The sequence below is a fragment of the Rhinatrema bivittatum genome, chromosome 7, assembly GCF_901001135.1.
Source record: "Rhinatrema bivittatum chromosome 7, aRhiBiv1.1, whole genome shotgun sequence".
NCBI lineage: Eukaryota > Metazoa > Chordata > Amphibia > Gymnophiona > Rhinatrematidae > Rhinatrema > Rhinatrema bivittatum.
Window position 1 is genome coordinate 253,968,686 of NC_042621.1, and position 21,139 is coordinate 253,989,824.

General features: G+C 44.4%; 1 protein-coding gene across 5 annotated transcripts in view; it reads left to right on the forward strand.

The window, feature by feature from the left end:
- Window positions 1-21,139, forward strand: part of UROS (uroporphyrinogen III synthase) — an 84,790-nt gene that overhangs the window by 1,589 nt on the left and 62,062 nt on the right. For 4 of the 5 annotated variants that reach the window (XM_029610045.1, XM_029610041.1, XM_029610043.1 and 1 more), the window contains exons 2-4: window positions 8,467-8,557; window positions 9,637-9,720; window positions 12,658-12,754. In XM_029610045.1, coding sequence (XP_029465905.1) covers window positions 8,495-8,557; window positions 9,637-9,720; window positions 12,658-12,754 — 244 coding nt within the window. In that variant the 5' untranslated portion in view covers window positions 8,467-8,494. Of the gene's footprint in view, window positions 1-4,646; window positions 4,694-8,466; window positions 8,558-9,636; window positions 9,721-12,657; window positions 12,755-21,139 lie in introns of those variants that run through there. The other variant, XM_029610046.1, reaches the window with a different exon arrangement.

Sequence of the window (21,139 nt, forward strand, 5' to 3'; positions counted from 1 at the left end):
CTTACAACAGTGGCCAATCCAAGACACAAGCACCAAATACCCCAAATCAGTCCAGACAAGTGGTTTTGCATCCCTACCAGCAGATAGAGTTAGAGAATAAAAACTTTTCTGAAACTGCTACAATAAGCTAGAGTACCTCCTGCAGTCCTTCAGTATTTCTGTGACTCCAGCAGATGGTAGAAGTGAAAATCCTGCTGTCTGGAGAATTAAATAAAAAACATAAGAAGAGACAAGGGGACTGAAAGCCAATGGTTCTGGCTCTCTCCATCCTCTGAAGGTCCACGAGGGGGCTGAAGCCGATGGTTCTGGCTTCCTCCTTCCCCTTGGACTGTTCCCTTTCTTTTTTCTGGGGAGTATTTTCACCTGTCTTCTTAAAAATAAATAAATAAAGAGCAGTGTGGGTGTAGATGCTGACTGGCTGGTCATGAGACACCCGGAGAAGGAGAAGGAAAGTGAGCAGTCAAGGCCCATTGGGCACCTGGGTCGGGGGGAGGGGGCTTCAATGTGGCCTTTTGGCAGGCAGCTTCCCATCGAGCCTGAGGCGCATCTGGCTCAGACAAGCACAAAGCATGCACATAATAGTGGCAGCTGCAGGACACGGCAAGTGCTGCAAGGCCAGCAGGGAGAAGAGTAGTGCTTAAGTGTAAGCGCACAGTGTGGCAGGTGCTCACATAATGGCAGCAGCTGCGGAACGCAGCAAGGCTACAAGACCTGCGGAGAAAGGTGTACATGCCTAAAGTGTGCCTCAGGCAGGTGTGCACATAATGCCACGGCTGTGGGATGCAGCAAGGGCTGCAAAGCCTGTGGAGAGAGATGTATGTGCCTAAAGTGTGCCTCAGGAGGAGAAGCTCGTGGGGCAGGTACTGAGGCAGCACAGGATAAAACTGTCACCCGACCGGCTGCAGCAGGTGAGAGAGCTTGGCTGACAAACTCGGAACGGTAGCCATTTTGTCATCGCATGGCAATCGACAGGCAAAATTGGGGAAAGGGAGGGATTCCCCACTCCCTTTATCGCCGGTCGAGTAAGATTTCCCTGCGGACCCAGAGAGGTGGTGATGAGGCTGGGGAGCTCATGAGTGAAGATTCCAGCAGTTTGGCAGGAATATCCTTGGACTTTGTCTTCTTAAGGCATAAAGCTTATTCAACCAAAAAGGGCAGCAGCAGGCAAGTGTTTTCCTCTGCTGGCTAGGGAGGGCAGGCGAGACGCAGGGAGGGTAGAATGCTTTTTTCCCGACTGCTAGAACTTCACGGTCATTGGAGCAGTGATGCTGATGACGCGGATCCCTCAGAGGGGTTTGGGGTCAAGATGAAAGCCCTGGAGGGAGCCCTTCAGAGACAGCCAAGGTTAAGGAGGTTCAGGAAGGTTGAGCTGTGGCTTTTGATCCCGCAGGTGCTGGAACAGTTGGGAGTTGAAATGTCTCAGCTGGGGTCCGACCTTGAAGGGGGGAACCCTATCGGGGAAGGCCTGTGGAGGTCCCCAAAGCATTTCTGTTTCTTAGAACAGCAAAGAAATTGATTCTCAGGGAGTAGGATACTCCACAAGTAGGACTGAAGATGGGGAGAGCTATGGCTAAGCTCTATCCCCTGCTGGAGGCTGATACTTCGGTCTACATGAAAAACCTGGGCGCTAAAGATTGCTCAGGATCATAAGTTGCCGATCTACCTAAAAAGTATGTTAAAGGTTTCAACCTTGGGCATGCGGGACTGGCTGTGGTGGGTGCAGAGCTTGTAGGCAAAAGGACAGGTTTCCTTAGCCTCCGCTAGGCAAGCGGCATGTCTGGAGGCAGTGTGCACCCTAAGATCATGTTTTGTATGTCAGCCGGGATTATTGTGTCAGTGGTTGGGAGATCTAGTGGGAGGATGTAACACAACTACTGGTCAGGTTCCTTCCTTTCTTCTGGAGCTGCACATCAATTTTCAGCTGTTGCTATAGCTGAACTAGCTTGCACTCCCCTCTGGTCCTGGGTGTGTGGGACCTCTGGCAAACACCCTGGTTGCCCTGGCATAAGTGCACCCTTGGTTATATTGAGCCCCAGAATGATACTGGGCATACAAAGACAAGCCCTGCCTATTAACATGTGCTTTAGTGTTTTCATTTCATTGCATCAGCCTTCAAGGTATTATCATAAGAACATAAGAAGTGCCATGCTGGCTCGGGCCAAGGTCCATTAAGCCCAGCAGCCTGTCTCCGAGAATGGCCAATCCAAGTCATTAGAAAGCACCTGGCAGATTACAAAGAGTAGATCCGTTTCATTGTTGTTCACTCCCAGGAATAAGCGGAGGGTTTCCCTGAGTTCACGTGGCTTACAATGGTTTATGGACTTTTCCTTCAGGAACTTGTCCAAATACTTTAAAATTCAGCTTTGCTAGAGCCTTGAGCACATCCTTTGGAAACAAATTTCACAGCTTAATTGTGTACCGAGTGAAAACATACTTTTTCCATTTTGCTACTGCTAGTTTCATTTATTGGAGAAATTACTTACCTGATAATTTCGTTTTCCTTAGTGTAGACAGATGGACTCAGGACCAATGGGTATAGTGTACTCCTGATAGCAGTTGGAGACGGATCAAATTTCAATCTGACGTCAGCCCTAGTCCATATACTCCTGCAGAAAGTGCAGCTCTTCAGTACTCTCCTCGAAAAGCATTGTGGATATATGTATGACTGAATAGCTTGATAACTTGGATAACATGATTAACTTTATAACTCGGTTAACTTAATAAATTTGAATCGGTCGGGTTGGTTATAGCTTGAGACCGCCAGTGCCCTCAACCGAGAAACGTCGACGCCCGGCAGGATGGGTGTCCTAGCTGAAGGAAAGCATGGCTTACCCGTGAATCTCCCGAGAAGTCCATGAGTAACGGCAGCCATGGGTGGGATGCTGAGTCCATCTGTCTACACTAAGGAAAACAAAATTATCAGGTAAGTAATTTCTCCATTTTCTAGCGTGTAGCAGATGGACTCAGGACCAATGGGATGTATAAAAGCTACTCCCGAACCGGGTGGGAGGCTGCCCGTGACGGTGAAGGTATTTTCCCTCTCCCCCCACAGCCGGAGACTGCCCGGAACGAGACCGGGAAGCGCTGAGACAAGGTAAGGTAGAAATCTATTTAAAAGTCTCCGGTCTCCGAAGCTCGAGGAGATGCACAGGTCGCCAGCCGGGACCAGTGCTACCGGGTTGATCTGCCCTACCAGGGCTAGACCCCGGTCAGATCCGAGGGTCCCCCCACGTGGAGACCCTCCGAGGTGGTCGCCATATTGTCCGTGTGGTCGCCGTCACCATCTTGTTCTGTTCGCCACCCTGTCCGCCGTTCCGATACTTAGGCACAGAGACGAGCCATGCGCACAACTACCTCTATGCCCAGGGAAGTGATCCCACCGCCCAGAAGCCCCACCTTCGGGGACATGGACAACTCAGATGAGGATGCAGAACCCCTGGAAGAAGGGGAACTCCCTCCGGGGACAGAGCCCCCACCGAACTATGAGACACTTCTTCACCAGGATGAGCTTCCAGACCTGGTCACACGCAGCTTAAAAGAGCTTGCTATCCTGGGCACAAGTGCCTCAGGGGAACCTAAGACGAACCCACTATTAGAGGGACTCCATCAGACCTCCCGCCATTTCCCACTATTACAAGCCGTCCAGCAACTAATTGACCTGGAATGGGATGCCCCAGAAACTACATTCAAAGGGAGCCGGACTCTTGACATTGAATCTCAGCTGCCATGATTGCGGTAATGAATATGCATGAAATAGGTTTGCATGTAGTGGATCTCTAATGTATGCATATTTAGTATGGATATTTTAAAAAGCCCAACTGGTTAGGTGTGCCTCCAGGAAAGGGTTGGGAAACCCCGATTTAAATGCCTAGTTCCTCCAGTCTTGCAAGGTCCTCTGCAGTTCCTCACCCACATTTATTTGAATATTTTTGTGTCATCTGCCGATTTGATCACTTCACTCATTGGTATGATATGCCACTATTTACTTTTCTCCATTGGGAAAATTGATCATTTAGTCCTACTCTTCTTTTTATCTTTTAACCAGTTACCAATTCATAGTAAGACTGTCTCTTAACTCATGACTTTATAGTTTTCTGAGGAGTCTCTCATGAGGGACTTTATCAAATGCCTTCTGAAAATCCAAATACACTATGTCGATTTGCTCACCATTATCCATATGCTTATTCATACCTTCAAAGAATTCTAGGCCAGTGATAAGCATCATCTCCCTTTGCTAAATCCTTGCTGGCTCTTCCCCATTAAGCTATGTTTATCCATATGACCACTTATTTTATTCTTAACAATAGCTGCCACTATTTTACCTGGCACCGATAGCAGACTTACCAGTCTAATTATTTGGATCACCCCTGGAGCCCTTTTTGAAAACTGTTATAATTGCTACCCTTCAGTCCTCAGGTATAGGGGCAGATTTGAATGGTAGATTACAGGTTACCAGTAGTGGTTCTGTAATGTCATGTTTGAGTTTCTTTAGAACTCTGGAGTGAAAGATCCTGATGGTTTGTTATTTAGTTTAGACCAGAACTACAAAAGGTATCATCCAGCTGCTTCAATGCTCTTCACCAACTTTATAAATGAATAAGTGATTTATATTTTTGTATATTTTATCAGAACCGCATCAGCAAGCCTGGCCGACTCTGAAAATTGTTTGAGACTTGGCATCCTTCAAGAAAAGGTGATCATCAAAAAATTCTGATATTAAAATGACTCCTGATGAAGCAATGCTGTAGTTGCGAAACACGGCTGATGTCTAAAGATGAGTCAAATCTAAAGATACTTTGATGGGCATTGACAGATAGTTCATTCGAGGCTGATTTAAAGCACTTCGGTGCTCCTCTACAATTTATCGAACCGCAAATGATAGATAAGACCGGACGGCTTAGATTTCACTAAGCACGTCGCCAGGCTTGCTGATGTGGTTCTGATAAAATATACAAAAATATAAATCATTTATTCATTTAAAAAGTTGGTGAAGAGCATTGAAGCAGTTGGATGATACCTTTTGTAGTTCTGGCATAATTGCAATCAGATCGTGTAGTGGCTCTTTGTTTGTTGTTTTGTTATTTAGTTTGCCAGTTTGCTCTAGGACCTCTTCCAGATTCTCACTGATTTGATTCAGTTCCTCTGAAACATCACCTGCAAAAAATGGATCGTGGGTGGGTTTCTTCCCAACATCCTCCTCAGTAAAATCCACAGCAAAGAATTCATTTTGGTTTTCTGCTATGGCCTTATTCTCCCTGAGCACCCTTTTTAATCTACGGCCATGTAAAAGTCCAAATGACTCTGTCACAAGTTTCTTGTTTTTTATGTACTTGAAAAAGGGTTTATTATTAACTCTTTGGAGTGTCTATCCTCAAATTCTTTTTGGCCTGTTTATTAATGTTGTGTATCTAATTTAGCAGTATTTTCCATTAGGTCCTGCTGTCCAGTTATTAAAAGATGTCTATTTGGCTTTCATGGTCTCTTTCACAGCACAATTTAGCCATGCTGACTTCCATTTGTTCTTCATTTGACCTTTTTTAATTTGCAGAACACATTTTGTCTGGGCTTCCAGACTGTTATTAAATAGTTCCCATGCCTCCTGCAGATTTTTAACCCTTGTAATTGCTCTTTCCCTGTACGTACCAGTTTTATTGTAACTTTTTACGCCTACTGTGTTAATTGGTTCTCCCCTAGTTCATTGTAAACCGGTACGATAAGACTTGTCTTGAGCATCGGTATATTAAAAGAAATTAAATAAAATAAATACCTAGAAGCCTACATTTGGCTTCCATAGCTTCCCTCTGCACCTTCCTATGTCATTGGTACCCACATGGACCACAACAAATCGGCTCCTCCCAAACATTCTCTAAAATCCTACCTAAGTGAAGAATGAGTCTGTGTCTGCCATCATTTACTATCAGGCCGATATAGTAAAGCCCGCGGGAGAGCCGGCGCTCCCAGGCAAGCGCCCGCTCTCCCGACACGCGCCCAGGCCACTCTCCTAGGCACGCAATCAAGTATTTAAATGAGGGCCCGCAGTAAAAGGAGGCACTAGGGACACTAGCGCGTCCCTAGCACCTCCTTTTTGACAGAAGCGGCGGCTGTCAGCGGTTTGACAGCCGACACTCAATTTTACCGGCGTCGGTTCTCAAACCTGCTGACAGCCATGGTATCGGAAAACAGACGCCGGCTAAATTGAATATCCATCTTGCGGGCCGCAGGCCGATTTTTATTTTTTTTATTTTGGGGCCTCCGACTTAATATCGCTACGATATTAAGTCGGAGGGCGTACAGAAAAGCAGTTTTTACTGCTTTTCTGTGCACTTTCCCGGTGCCGGCAGAAATTAATGCCAGCCTTTGGACAGGCGTTAATTTCTGAAAGTAAAATGTGCGGCTTGGCTGCACATTTTACTTTCTGAATCGTGCGGGAATAACTAATAGGGCCATCAACATGCATTTGCATGTTGCGGGTGCTATTAGTTTCGAGGGGGGGGTTGGCCGCACGTTTTCAATGTGCTATTACCCCTTACTGTATAAGGGGTAAACATATCGCATTGAAAACTTGCGGCGGGGCTAAAGGTGCGCTCGGCTGAGTGCACCATACTGTATCGGTCTGTATGTTACTATAAAAGTTGCTCCCTTCACACTAAGCATGCAAATTAGCAAGTGATCCTCACAGTTGGCAACCATCCAGCTGTCTATATTCCTAATGATTGAATCACCAATAACAGCAGCAGTCCTACTCCTACCATGCTGGACCTACAGCCTTGAAGATGCATCCTCAGTGTGAAAGGATAGCACATCATCTAGAGGGAAGGTCCTAGCTAGAGGAACACGTCCTGCCCTTGGAGGACGATGTTCTCCTTCCTGGTGTCCCTGTTCCTGCAAAGCAGCAGAGAGGCCCCCAAAAAGGAGGTGGAACTGCTCTACTGTGTCCCTAAAAATCTTGTTTGTATAACTCTTTTTCAGCCTCTCTCACCATTTCATCTTTTGTCTTCAGCTCATGTATACGGTGCACTGTAATATACACTGGGACCGGCAGAAGTCAAAAGACTGGCATCAGCTGCAGGTTCTTCCAATGTCAAGCCTGTAGCTCTGACACAGGGTCAAATATTTGTCCAGATCAAGATCACTCGTCAATGCCAGACTTCCAGTTATACCCAAACTTTAGCTCTTTCTCTTAACCTACTTTCTGTTTATCAGTCATCATTTATTCTTCATGCTTTCCTTTTATCCTCTGATTATATAGAAATGTGGTGTGCTCTGTTTTAGAGGGGAGAGGGAATAGAAACGCAGCATAAAACGCAACGGTTCCTTTCACCACCAGGTGTGGATGGCTGTATATACTAGTTTTGTATTAATTGGCATCCACAGAAACTAATGGTTCAGAGTTATCCGAATGCAGGGAATATATAAGTGGATCATTTTGTCGTATCATAATGAGTTGGGGTCGGGGGGGGGGGGGGGGGATTCTCAGACTTATCTGTAATAGGTCAAAGCCCATGGGTACTTTTCCCTTGTGGACACCGCACCAGTTTTCAAAGCCACGTTGGCACCTCTTTTTCCTGAAGGGAGTCTTCATGGAAAATGAGGTGGTTTAGATTTGAAAATAGAATCCATGTGCATTATTTTCCGCCCCCAGGAACTCCTCTACATGCAGCTTGAAACTCAGACTTGTAGCTGCTGATTTATGCGGGTAAAGTACTTTTCACCCATGTAAATCGCTTTGAAGATTTTCTTCCCAGAATATCACAGAGGTCTCGGGATGCTGTTTGCCTTATTGAGGCATTGATCTGTTTCTGGTAGATCTTCACATAAGGGGTGACTGTGCTGGTTTACTGACAGTATGTATAAGGGCTGTGGAGCAGAGAGCCTGTCTTTTCAGTGAACACAGTTTCACTTTCTGCCTTCTGTGTGCTCACACTAAATGCTTGAATGGTAGAGGTGCACAGTTTATGGAATGGTCGGACCAATAAAAGACAGATTGCTCTGTAAGAAGTGTGCGGCATTTTCACCGAGACCTTTCAAGCAGTGCCCAGAATGGAAACTCACATGTTTCTTAACACTGTTGCTTCTCTTTCACTCTCTTGCCCAGGTCTTTTCTCTTTTGCTGTTTGTTTTAGGGTGATACCAAGATCATTTCCATGGGGATAAAAAGTGCTGTTTTTTTAATAATTGTTTATCAAATGAGTACTCTTGAGTTCTTTGAAGTGAAGCTCCTCTGCTTGTCCTTCTGTTAGCGTAATCTTACTCTTCCAGGCAGTTCTTTTGGCCTTATCAGGGTGGAGGTTTTCTTTGCAGAGAGTGGAGGTTAACTGTTTAATCATTGTATGGCAGCTTAGCCCCCAGCTGCATGCAAGTTCAGAGTCTCCTTTTTCTTCCTGTATGGACCGGGCTGTGGCATTCATTGAAGGCCGTCGCCACTGCAACACAACTGACGTTCCCTTTCTTGTTATTGCATTACAGTAGGTCTGCTGCGACTTTCGAGTGAACGATGAAGGTGCTGCTGCTGAAAGACCCCAAAGATGGTGAAGCAGGACCAGACCCTTACGTCAAGGTGAGCAACCTAGAAATAATGCAGCCTAGTCACAATTTAGAGAAATAATCAGCACATTAGCGTTTTGGAAAACAACAATATTTTGTAAACCAAACAAACTGGAAACTTGAATGAACTGAAGAATACTGCATTGCTAGAAACCAGTGTTCTGTTTTAATCGGTATTTACAAATTCAGGAACCAAGACGTCCGCACAGAGTTGGAAGGTCAGTCTCAGAGTTATAATGGCAGGGGGATTACCTGTTGTCCTTTGCCATTAAGAAAGTAAGCAGTAGGAGTGGTGCATTTGTTTGAAACCATTTGCTGTTACAATTCATTTTTAAAATGAAAGATATTTTAAATGAATGAAATCTGTTAATTTTTGTTTTTAAAATGACGCCTCTGATGACTTTTAAAAAAAAATGGGAATACTCCCAGGCTTCCCCTCTGATCTCCCCCCAACTCCCAAACCCTCTGAGCGCTTAGAAATGGCACCAACAAAAGGAGGCCGGTACTGTTGTTAATTTCTTCCTTACAAAATGGTGCCGGCCAGGCCCAGACCCCAAGCTGGCGCATTTAGCACAGAAAAAAATGAACACTGATGCCAGCTTTGGTCTGCCGGCGCCATTTCTGCGCTTTCCTCCAGTGGGGCAAGAGTGCCTGGGGATCACTCTTGCCCCATGAAGAAGAAGAAAAAGATGGAGTGCGGGGTGATTGGTGGGGGGGGAGGCCCTCTAGGGTTATTTTCTCCACTGGGGCCTGACATCTTATATTTTTTGTTTTCATCGGGGGGGGGATTAAATTATTATTATTATTTTGATTGTTTTAGGGTTTTTTGTTTCCAATAAACTAAAATAAACAAAACAACAAAAGAATGGATAAAGTAGGAAACGCTCCTAGTAAACAGCATCTCAAGTTAATGCCTGTCCTACTTTCATTTACTGTAAATCTAAATGCGTCATCACATTTGCTACAAATTGATTACAGACATGTAAGTAGGTTATTTAGATACTGAACTGCAGCAGTTGCTTTGTTCTAAACTTTCTCCATGCGTATTTATGCGTTTATACTAATGTAATGAATACATGGTTTCCTCCATAGGAGCTTGGCTTGCATGGCTTGGAAGCAACCTTAATCCCTGTTTTGTCCTTTGAATTTGTCTCTCTTCCTTCTTTGTTTGAAAAGGTAAGAATAACTTTACATTTTTATGCCATGGGTTTTGAAATCAGGCTCCAGGACATATTTCCAGGCCAAACTGTCCTCTGTCATTAGCACCGAGGCAGCCAATTAAGTAGACTTCATCTTGTTAATTGAAGTGTAAAATTCAATAATATTTATACAGCACAGAGTAATATTCGGTAACTGATTTACTGTGAAGGAAACTCTTCAGAAAAATCTTTTTCTGATTTTCACGGTCACATTTAGTCAAGACTTTTATTAAAATTGGTAGCAGCTGACTTTATGACCTCTTATGACAGCACAGAATAAAATATTAAACATTGTAGCTGATGTGTGCTGTATTTCATTTCTGGTGATGTCGCATTGCCCTGGCTGCAGCCTGGAGGACCGGGGATATTTCATTGCACCTGATTTGTATATGGTTGAGAGTTCCTTAGATCAGTGGTTCCCAAACTTGTCCCTAGGCACCCCCAGCCAATCATTTGGGTTTTCAGGATAACCACAATGAATATTCGTGAGACACATTTGCATACAGTGGGAAGCAGTACACGTTAAATTTTTTTTTGCTTTAAACCACAGATTTAAAGCTTTCCCTTTAGTACTGGTCATAAGATCATTATGCACATGATGTGTTCAGGTGGTAGGAGTAGTCTAATGGTTAGAGCAGCGGGCTGCAGACCAGGTAAGCCAGGATTCAAATCCTGCTGCTGCTCCTTGTGACTTTGGGCAAGTCACTTCCCCCTCCATTGCTTCAGGTACAAACTTGGATTGTACCTGAAGACAGGGAAACACCTATAGTATCTGAATGTAATCTGCTTTGAAGTGCCTGAGAAAGAGGAATATAAATCAAATAAATAAATTGAATAGGTGTTCAGTCATAGCTACAAGGCCAAGAAAGGAACGTTGTCAGCACATAGCTCAGACCCTGTGCCAAAATGCTAAGTAGCAAGGTGCAGCTAGAAGACGCATGCAGATAAGCTGCAACCTGGTAGTGCAGGCAAATACACCTCATGCATATTCATTGTGGATATCCTGAAAACCCAACCTGCAGATGATCCCTGGAGATAGCATTGGGAACCATTGCCTTAGACTTCCCATGGCCTTCTGACTTAGGGGTACTCATCAATTAATATTTTAATACTCTCCTTGCATAATAGATTGAGCCATTCCAGGTTTTCATTCAAACCTAATCACGCAGCCCTGAACTTTTAAGTACATTAGACTGACTTAGGGCAAAAATGACAAACTGCAGTCCTTGAGAGCCTTAAACAGGTCTGAATGTCAAGATTTCCATAAAATTAACATGCATGTGATATATCTGCATTCATTCGTTTCAAGGTCCAGATTAATTTGCATAATTTTGGCTAGCTTGAAAAACATGCTTGTTGAACTCAAGAACTGGCATTCACCATCCATGTCTTAGGGCTTCTTAGCTGTTCACCTATGGCTAATCAAGCTCATATTGAAAGCTGGAATAGCTGAAGCTTCTGTATTCTGGGAGTCTTAAAATACAGTGGACCCTTGACTTTCGAACTCAATTGGTTCCAGAGGGCTGGTTGTAACTCAGGTTGGTCGTAAGTCAAGACTATTTTTTCCATAAGAAATAATGGAAATACCCATAATGCGTTCCGAACCTCTCAAAGCACCCCTTACATCTCTGCCCCCCCAGACACTCTTTTCCCCCTCCCCACCACTTCTGAGCACATCTCTGGCCCCCCAGACACTCATTTCCCCCTCCCCACCACTTCTGAGCATATCTCTGGCCCCCCCACATGCTCATTTCTCCCTCCCCACCACTTCTGAGCACATCTCTGGCCCCCACATGCTCATTTCCCCCTCCCCACCACTTCTGAGCACATCTCTGGCCCCCACATGCTCATTTCCCCCTCCCCACCACTTCTGAGCACATCTCTGGCCCCCCACATGCTCATTTCCCCCTCCCCACCACTTCTGAGCACATCTCTGGCCCCCCCACATGCTCATTTCCCCCTCCCCTCCACTTCTGAGCACATCTCTGGCCCCCACATGCTCATTTTCCCCTCCCCACCACGTCTGAGCACATCTCTGGCCCCCCACATGCTCATTCCTTCCCCTCTTGATACTGTACCTTGCCAGCTGAGTGCTGTCCCGTGATGCTGTTGCTTGCTGCAATGCTGTGCCGGGTCTGCCCATGTGTGCCTGAGATGGACAGGCCTCATTGGCAGCAGCAGCAGCACCAGCCAGCCAATCGCTGTAGGAGTCCCGCCCACCAAGACCAAAAAAACGTGATTGGTATTAACAAAGGACCAATTACAAGCAGTCTGCGAAAAAAAAAAAAACACACACTCGCGGCACGAGCAGCATTCGGGTTTTAACTCAAAATCTGGTCGTAACTCAAAACCGGACAACTTGGTCATAACCCAAGTTGCTCCTAGATCAAGCCAGTCGTAACTCAAGGGTCCACTGTATTTGTTGAAAATCTATGATCTCTCAGAACTGTTCCACAGCCTGTACAGCAAAGGAAGCAGCTGTTTGTGATGCTGACAGTCGTAATTTGAGATATGCCTTCTCTGTAACAATCCAATACTCAGGTGCTACAGATAGGCCTGGTTTTCTGATTTCCACAGTGCCCCTTTGGTCCAAGCTAGATTTGGTCCAAGAACTAGGTTAATTTGCATAATTAGTCTGTCCTGAAAACCAGACCTACTTGTGTTTAAACTCAAGGACTGAAGGTTGCCAGCAGTGCTCTTCAGCTTGCTCCTGAATCATATTGAAGAATGTCCCTAAGTGGCCGGGAGCTGAGCTGGTGCCAGAGACTCTGGTCTGTGACTGGAATTGAGAATAGATCGACTGAGCTAAAGTACAGGGTGTAATCCGAACTGTTACTGAAAAAAAAAGATTTTTTACAATTACGGCTGTTTGCAGTGCACAGAGAATATTCACAACCTGTTTGTTGATCAACAGCTGTCTGGTCCTGAAAGCTATGGAGGTCTGATTTTTACCAGCCCGAGAGCAGTAGAAGCTGTGAAGTTATGTTTGGATGAGCAGAAGTGTAAAAAAGGTATGGGCAAAGAGCTTTTCCAAACTGCTGCTTTGCAATGTGATAGGGTAAAACTGAGCAAACACATTCCACAAACTTCTTAAACTTGACTCCAGATTTTAACAGATCAAATTCAGTTCACTGGGTTGTACATTTAGTAGTACAGTTTAGGGCTGAGAGGATAGCGTTCTTTGCCGAAGTTCAGAATTTATTTTTCTAGTATTTTGAAAGATATTGGATAGTTAGTAACAAAGCAGATGACGGTAGTAAAAGAGCACCTGGTCCATCCAGTCTGCTCAGTCTGTCATTAAGGATATATCCCTCCCGTCAGTCACATTGCGTGTCCACCTGCCTGATTTCTCCTTATCCTGGCCAATCCTTTCGTCTGGCTACTTGTACTCCTCCATCATGCAGAGAGGAGCATATCACGGGGAGCTGTGGCATTCATTATAGCCACAGCTTGGACGGGTAGCATGGGAACCCCTACCGTGCTCTAGGCTGTATGTCCCAGAGTACCGCTGAGGTTGGAGAGTGAACGCAGTACGGTTTAGTCTGTACCCACTAATGATAACTGACCCATTATCTGGAAGATGCATCTGATGTTGCCGAATTCTGATTCTTTCCCAGCTAACTTTCAGAAACAGGCTGGGTAAAGTGTATTCCTTTCCTGTCTTCCTTCTAGCTTCCCAATTAAACGTTTGCAGGTCAAGGCCGGGCCTTGAACTGCAAGGTCTTTTTCTTTTTTTCAGAAAAAAAATACATGAGATTAAGCCTTTGGGTTATGAAACTTCAGGACAGGGAATGTGAAGTGTAAAACCTAAGAAATAAAAGAGAGATAAGAATATAAGAATTTGCCATACTAGGTCAGAGCAAGGGTCCATCAAGCCCAGGACCCTGTTTCCATTCCAACAGTGGTCAATCCAGGTCACACATACCTGGCATGATCCTAAACTGTAATTGGCTCCCATGCTGCTATCGCGCCAAGAATAAGTAGTAACTGATTGATCCCACCAATAAACCAACCAACCAAGTCCATGCATAAGTCTCAGCATAAAAGCATCCACAAAAAAAAAAATTCAGATGAACACAGAGTGCAGGAGTAAACACACTGATTATTTTATGTGGGGAAGAGCACAAAAGCTTGGCAATGCAAATTATTTTTTGCATCACTGGAACTAAGCTGATAGCCCTTGTGTATGCTTTCCAACAGACTTCCTCAGAGGACTAGAATTTGTTAAACAGCTGCCAGATAGGTATAATGAAGTCATGTGTCACAGCCTATGCTACTCATCCAGTTCTAGGATCTCTCCAAAACAGCAATTGATAACAAAATCAGGTGGTAAAATATACTTCTGAGAGACTCCTGAGAAAATTAAAACGTCATGGGATAGGAGGCAATATCCTATTGTGAATTGCAAACTGGTTAAAACATAGGAAACAGAGGATAGGACTAAATGGTCAGTTTTCTGAATCGAGAAGAATAAACCATGAAGTGCTTCAGGGATCTGGGACCGGTGCTATTTCATATATTTATAAATGACCTGGAAAGGGGAAGAGCGAGTGAAGTGATAAGATTTGCAGACAACTCAGAATTATTCTGCGTTGTTAAAATCACAAGTGGATTGTGAAAAATTGTAGGAGGTCCTGGCGAAACTGCCTCTGGTATGGGGAATAAAGTTCCAGATCTAGAAGCAATCATGGAAGAAGCTGCTTTAGCTTTAGTAGCTGGCATGGAGATTTGGTACACAGAAAACCATGACTGGGATATAGTTGTACCTGGCTACAATCTGTTCAGGAAGGACTGGGTAGGCAGGAAAGGAGGAGGCATGACATTATATATAAAGAACAGTATTAAAGCAGCAACATTGCTGAGCTTACGAGATTAGGAGGAGGCACTGTGGGATAATCTGGAAAAAGGGACTGGAACATCTGTATTTATATTGGTGTAATATACAGACCTCCATCACAGACAGAGGAGATGGATAGAGATGTAATGGAAGATATTCACAGGATTTATGTGAAAGGGAAGGTGCTGCTGCCAGGTGATTTTAATCTTCCAGATGTTGATTAGGACATTCCAACTGCAGTATCTTGTAGAAGCAGGAAGATCCTGGATTCTCTGCAAGGAGAACTGTTCTGTCAACAGGTAGCGGAACCCGCACGGGAAGAGGAGGGGGCGGGATAATGGACCTGGTGCTTACCAACGGGGAAAGTATTTCTGATGTTGTAGTGGATGATCATCTGGGAACCGGTGATCACCAGATGGTGTGGTTCAATATTAGGATGCAAGAGATTAATGTTCACTGTAAGGGAAGGGTCCTAGACTTCAGGAAAACTAACTTTCTCAAAATGGGAGTGTACATCAAAGAGTCATTAGCTGTTTGGGAAAATCTAGGGAAGTAGAAAGGAAGTGGGCAAAACTAAAAGAAGATATAAGGGCAACTAATCTTTTTCTTATGAATATGAATAAAGGGAAGCGGAAAAAGAGATCATTTTGGTTTTCTAAAGAAGCTAAAAAGGTAAGGGAAAAGGTAAAGGAGAAGCTAAGGGGAAAAAGGTTAACGTTCATAAACAAGAGATCGCAGAAACAGGAAGACAAACGACAATATCTGGGAAAGTAATCAGGAATGCTATTATGCCTGCCGGTCCCAGACGGCTGCGACCTCTCATGCTTACCTCTTTTTTTCCCTGCTCCATCAAGTCTGGGAAGAATGGCGGTCTCTGCCAGTCCCCGCCGACCTCTCCGGCGTTCCTGGGACAGCGTGGGCACTGCCGACCGCCATCTTGGACCCGGAGTTACCTAGACGCACGCGCACGCACGCACGCAAGGGCTTCATTTGAACACATCATGGCGGGAACCTCTCGGGCGTTCCCGCCCGATGACGTCAACCCGCTAGTGTACTTAATCTGACCAGCCCTTGCCTTCCCCGTGTTAGCAAGGAGTTCCATCTTGCTGAATTCTCCACATTCAAGGACTTCCTGTTCCTGACTTGGTCGTGGCATCCGATGCTCTGAGTATCCGTGCCTCGGGGGCTCCCCTGCGTTCCCGGCTATCTGTTCCTTGGAGGGCCTACTTGCCTGACTTCTACTAGACCTGCTTCTCAGTACTCTGTCTCTCTCCAGGAACCATCTACTGTGAGTACCTACTGACTTCTACTATACAGACTGTATTGTGGATTCCACAAGGTGTACCCCGACCCTCGAGCCACTACTGCCTTTCTTCAGTAGAAGCCATTCAGCTTTCCTGCTCTACAGAATACCTACACACCATCTACAGGAGCCACTTCCGGGTTCCGGCATCGCTACCAGTTCTTCAACATCTACTGTACAGACATCCTCGGCATACCCCGCTCCACAGGCCACTACCGGATCTGTATTCCTGATGTGCCTACACTCGTCAGAGGAGATCCCCGGCGTACCCCGCTCCGCGGGCCACTACCGGATCTTCTCAGCTGTGATCTCACTCTGGGTAATTCCCATTGCCCAGGACTGTACTACTATATCTTCAATTCTGTGGACATTATTTTTCCTTTCCTTCATAATAAAGTCTCCACTTCTAGCTGTGTCCCACGCCACTGAGACTGAGCCTGCTGATGGTGAGGCTCACAGGGCTTCTCCCTGTAGGCAGAGACACCTCTCATCTCAGCCCAGGTTTCACATTCTTACTTAAACATAACAAATGCGACAATTCAAAGAAGACAAAATAGCAAATACAGTAAAACAGGGGGACAAGACCTTTTTTAGATATGTTAGTGATAGAAGGAATTGCAAGAGTGGCATTGTGAGACTCAAAGGTGACATGTAGGAGCTGTTGATAAAAAAAGCAAAACTGCTTAACAGATATTTCAGTTCAGTTTTCACTGTGAAAGGGCCTGGAGCAGGACCACATAAGACCAGGCCCAGCGCAACCAAATGTGCATACCATGTATTTGCATGAGGCGGCACACCCGGGGATGCAGCGGGCCAGTGGCAGCAGGAGAGGCCACGGGCCGCCAGCGGAGCCTAACCAGCCAGCGGCCGAAGAAGAAGAGAGCATCTGTCTTCTGTGTCTGAGCATGCATGTGTGCACGCCCGCACACAGCTTCTGCTCCCTCCCCCCCCTCCCCCAAGCAAGAAGTTTGATGGGAAGATAATAGGATGCCCACAGCAGCCGTGGTGGAGCTCATCTCACCACAGCCCAAAGACAGCAGGAGGCCTGTGGAGCCATGGTGGAGCTCATCCTGCTACGGCCCAAAGACAGCACAGGAGGTCTGTGGGACCATGGTGGAGCTCATCCCACCATGGCCCGATGATAACAAGAGACCATGTGTGTGAGCTTGTATGTATGTGTGAATGAGTGAGAGCCTGTGTCGGTCTGAGAGCCTGTTTGTGTGTGCATGTGTGTGTGTGTGTGACTGTGTAAGAGCCTATGTGTATGTCTGTGTGAGAACCTGTGTGTTTGTGAATTTGTCTGTGTGAGAACTTGTGTGCTTGTGTATGTTTTGTGCCTGTGAGAGCCAGTGTGTCACGTATAGGCTCTCACAGGCACGCACGCACACACACATAATGTATTTGTGAGGGAGAGAGAGAGGCAGCCTGTGATGTTAGAAAGAGGGAATGTGTGAACGAATGAATGTGTTATTGTGCGTGTGTGTGAGAGAGAAGATTTATTTATTTATTTAACAGTTTTTTATACCGACCTTCATAGTAGATAACCATATCGGATCGGTTTACATTTTAACAAGGGTAAACTAAGATAACAATTCTGGTTAATAATAGATAACAAAGGAAAAAGGAATAAGTCAAAGTTACAATCAACAAGGAATGGAAAAAACTTGGAGGCTTGAAGACAAGCTGGAAGGAAGATAAAGGCAGGTAGAATAAATATAACGTGATACGAATAATTTAACGGGTTAGAGCATATGCTTTAACCTGGAGATGCCAGTGTCCATTGTTCAGGAGGAAGTGTGTCAAAGACCTTGTAAGAAGTGAGGCTCAAACTAGTAATTATCCGGTGGATCTGGGAAGGCTTGGTGAAAGAGCCACGTCTTTAGTCTTTTTCTGAAGGTTAAGAGGCAGGGTTCCAATCTGAGATTTGCTGGGATGTTATTCCAGATAGATGGGCCTGCTATTGAAAAAGCTCTGTCTTTGGTCGTAGAGAGGCGTGTGGCTTTAGTAGGGGGAAATTTCAGAGTGCCTTTGTGGATATCTCTCGTTGGTCTGTTAGAGGAGTGGAGTTTGAAAGGGATTTCCAGGTCGAGTTGGAGTTGCTGATGGATGGTTTTGTGAATTAGGGTAATTGATTTGTACAGGATTCTGAAATTTACTGGTAACCAATGTAGATTTCTGAGGATGGGGGAGATGTGTTCACCGCGGCTGGTGTTGGTCAGCAGTCTCGCTGCCGCATTTTGTAACATCTGCAGTGGTTTGGTGGTAGATTTGGGGAGGCCTAGAAAGAGGGCACTGCAGTAATCTATTTTGGCGAACAGAAGAGCCTGGAGGACAGTCCTGAAGTCTTGGAAAAATAAGAGTGGTCTCAGTCGTTTCAAAACCTGTAGTCTGTAGAAGCTGTCTTTGGTAGTTGTGTTGACCATTTTTTTAAGGTTTAGACGATTGTCTATTATTGCCCCAAGGTCTCTAATGTGCGTACAGGTGATGTGAGCATTGTGTGGTGAAGTTGGAGGAAGATTGTTTTCATTTGAAGAGATGAGGAGAAGCTCTGTCTTTGAGGCGTTGAGGACCAAATTTAAGCTGTTGAGTAGATTAGTAATGGATAGAAGGCAGTTATTCCAGTAGGTGAGAGCTTTTGAGATGGATTCTGTTATTGGGATTAGAATCTGTACATCATCTGCGTACAGATAGTGAATTAGGTTGAGGTCTGTCAGTAATTGGCAGAGGGGGAGGAGGTATATATTAAAGAGGGTTGGAGATAAGGAGGATCCTTGTGGTACGCCAAGGGAAGATTTTGTTAGCGGTGACTCCTTGTTATTGATTTTGACTTTGAAAGTCCTATTGCTGAGGAAGGACCTGAACCAATTGTGGGCTGATCCGGAGATGCCGATATCCTCTAGGCGATCCAGAAGGATGGTGTGATTGACGGTGTCAAATGCCGCCGAAATGTCTAACAGAACTAATAAGAAGGAATGTCCTTTGTCTAACCCCATTATAATATGGTCTGTAAGCGAAATGAGGAGGGTCTCCGTGTTGCGTGATTTCCGGAAGCCATATTGCGAAGGGTATAGGATCTTATGGTCCTCTAGATATTCTAAAAGCTGGGTGTTTACCAGTTTCTCTGTAAGTTTGGCAACGAATGGTAGATTGGAGATGGGTCTAAAGTTGGCTAGTACATTAGGGTCTAGATTGTGTTTCTTGAGGAGGGGCTTAAGAGAAGCGGTTTTTAGACTGTCTGGGTAGCTTCCTTGAGTTAGAAGGCTGTTAATGATATTTGTTAGAGGTCCTGAGATCGTGTCTGGGATTAGAAGCAGGAGTCTTGATGGGATATTATCAGCTGGATGACTAGATGGTTTCTGTCTTTTTAGAAGGGCTTCAATCTCTTTGGTGGAGATTAATTCGAAGCTGTCCAACTTAGGTTTAAAGAAGGAATTGATATTCTCATCTGATTTGAGAGGTGTTGTATTAGGAGGAAGGAGGGCGAGAGTATTTAGGATCTTCAGTTGAAAAAATGAGGCGAGTTCATTAGCCTTGGATAGAGCTTGTTCGTCTGGAATAGGTGGCGGGGTTGATTTAGTTATTTGTGTTACGTAAGCAAATAGGGCCTGGGCGTCGTACTGGTAGTGGTGTAAAATTTGTGCAGCCCTACCTCCCCCAATCCACGACAGTCTCAGAGTGACTGGTTATCAGATCCCAGGTATGGAGAGCAGATTTTTAAATCTTTATTAGTTTTAATTATTGGGTGTAATTTGATGATGATGATGCTCTTTTTAAATATTTTTTGGGGGGTTGGGGAATAGAACATTTTTTTAATTGGATTTTTTATTCATCAGATATTTTACATTTTTTTATTGTGTTTGGGGAAATTTTTGATATTCTATTCATTGACTAATTTGAAATATTCTTTTTTTTTTTTAATAGGATTTTACTATTATGATTGATATTTTATATCTCTTGATTTTATTAATGTTTTATGAAGAATAGTAAATCTGTTTTTCCATTGTTGTTCTGCAAGTAGAGGCTGGCTTGTTGTGGGTTCCAGTTCAGTTTTTTTCAGCATGTTTCTGTTTATATTTTCTGATCTCTTTATTCTGTATTTGGTCAGGGTCTCTCTGTGCTCTGCATGTGTGACTGAGGTGAGGTATTTTGCTAGCATGTAATTTCTGTGTAGGGATCTATAGCCGCCTGGTTTCCTAATAACAGTTTTATTGGTATTCCAGGGCCTGGTGTAATATGTGCAGTGTTACCTTTTCATAGATAAGGTTGTTAGGGTTGATTTGGTATGGCAGGTTTACTGTATTGTAATGGTAATTCTGTTTATTCATGGCTTTCTGAGGGCCAGGCTCATATCTAATACGCATTACAAAAAGTCTGATTCCATAGGAGCTCCAAGTGTCATTTTTGCAGAGTTTTCTGGTTGGCACCACAGGAATGCAGGTAAATATAATATGCATGTTAAAGTGATATTTTTGCCTCAGAAGACTGTACTCTTGAATGTCCTCTTTCATGTAAAATTTGTGATAAATGCATAATTTAATTGTGTTTATCTGTAAAGGGTGTAGGAGTGTGTGTGTATGGGGGGGGGGGGTGTGCAAGGCTATAAGGTTTGCCTAGGGTACCTAATACACTTCCTTATCCATGGTTTCTGGGTGGGGGTGGCTTGTCAGTTTGTAAAAATATAGATTGCAGGACAGAGCTGGGCTTTATATGATGAGCCTGGGGGAGGGGTGGGAGGAGCACAGTAATTTTCACACAGGGTAGCAAAAAATATAGCACTGGCCCTGCATAAGACAAACACAAATAAGACTGGAAATGAGGTAAGTCTCAATCAATTTTCAGAATGGTGTGTTCATGAGGAGCTAACTAAACTTAAAGTAGCTAATCACTATTAACATTTGCAGACTTCCGTATTGTATTGCAAACTCTAATCTTTGATATCTTTGATGAGCGGCGGTATATAAAAAATTATAAATAAATAAATAAAATAAATAAATAATCTTCTCAAACCTTGACTACTTACTACTCCTCCTTACTACTAGGTCTTCCAACGAGCCACTTAAAACCACTGCAACTATTACAAATTGCTGCAACATGAATATTATTAGGAACCAGGAAAATGATCACATTACACCTTGCTGATGTCACTGCATTGGTTACCAGTACAATCCAGATCTACTGTAAAATATTAACGCTAATATTCAACATCATTCATTCCAATAACACCGGCTTGTTAGGCGTGACACTACAACCTTACAA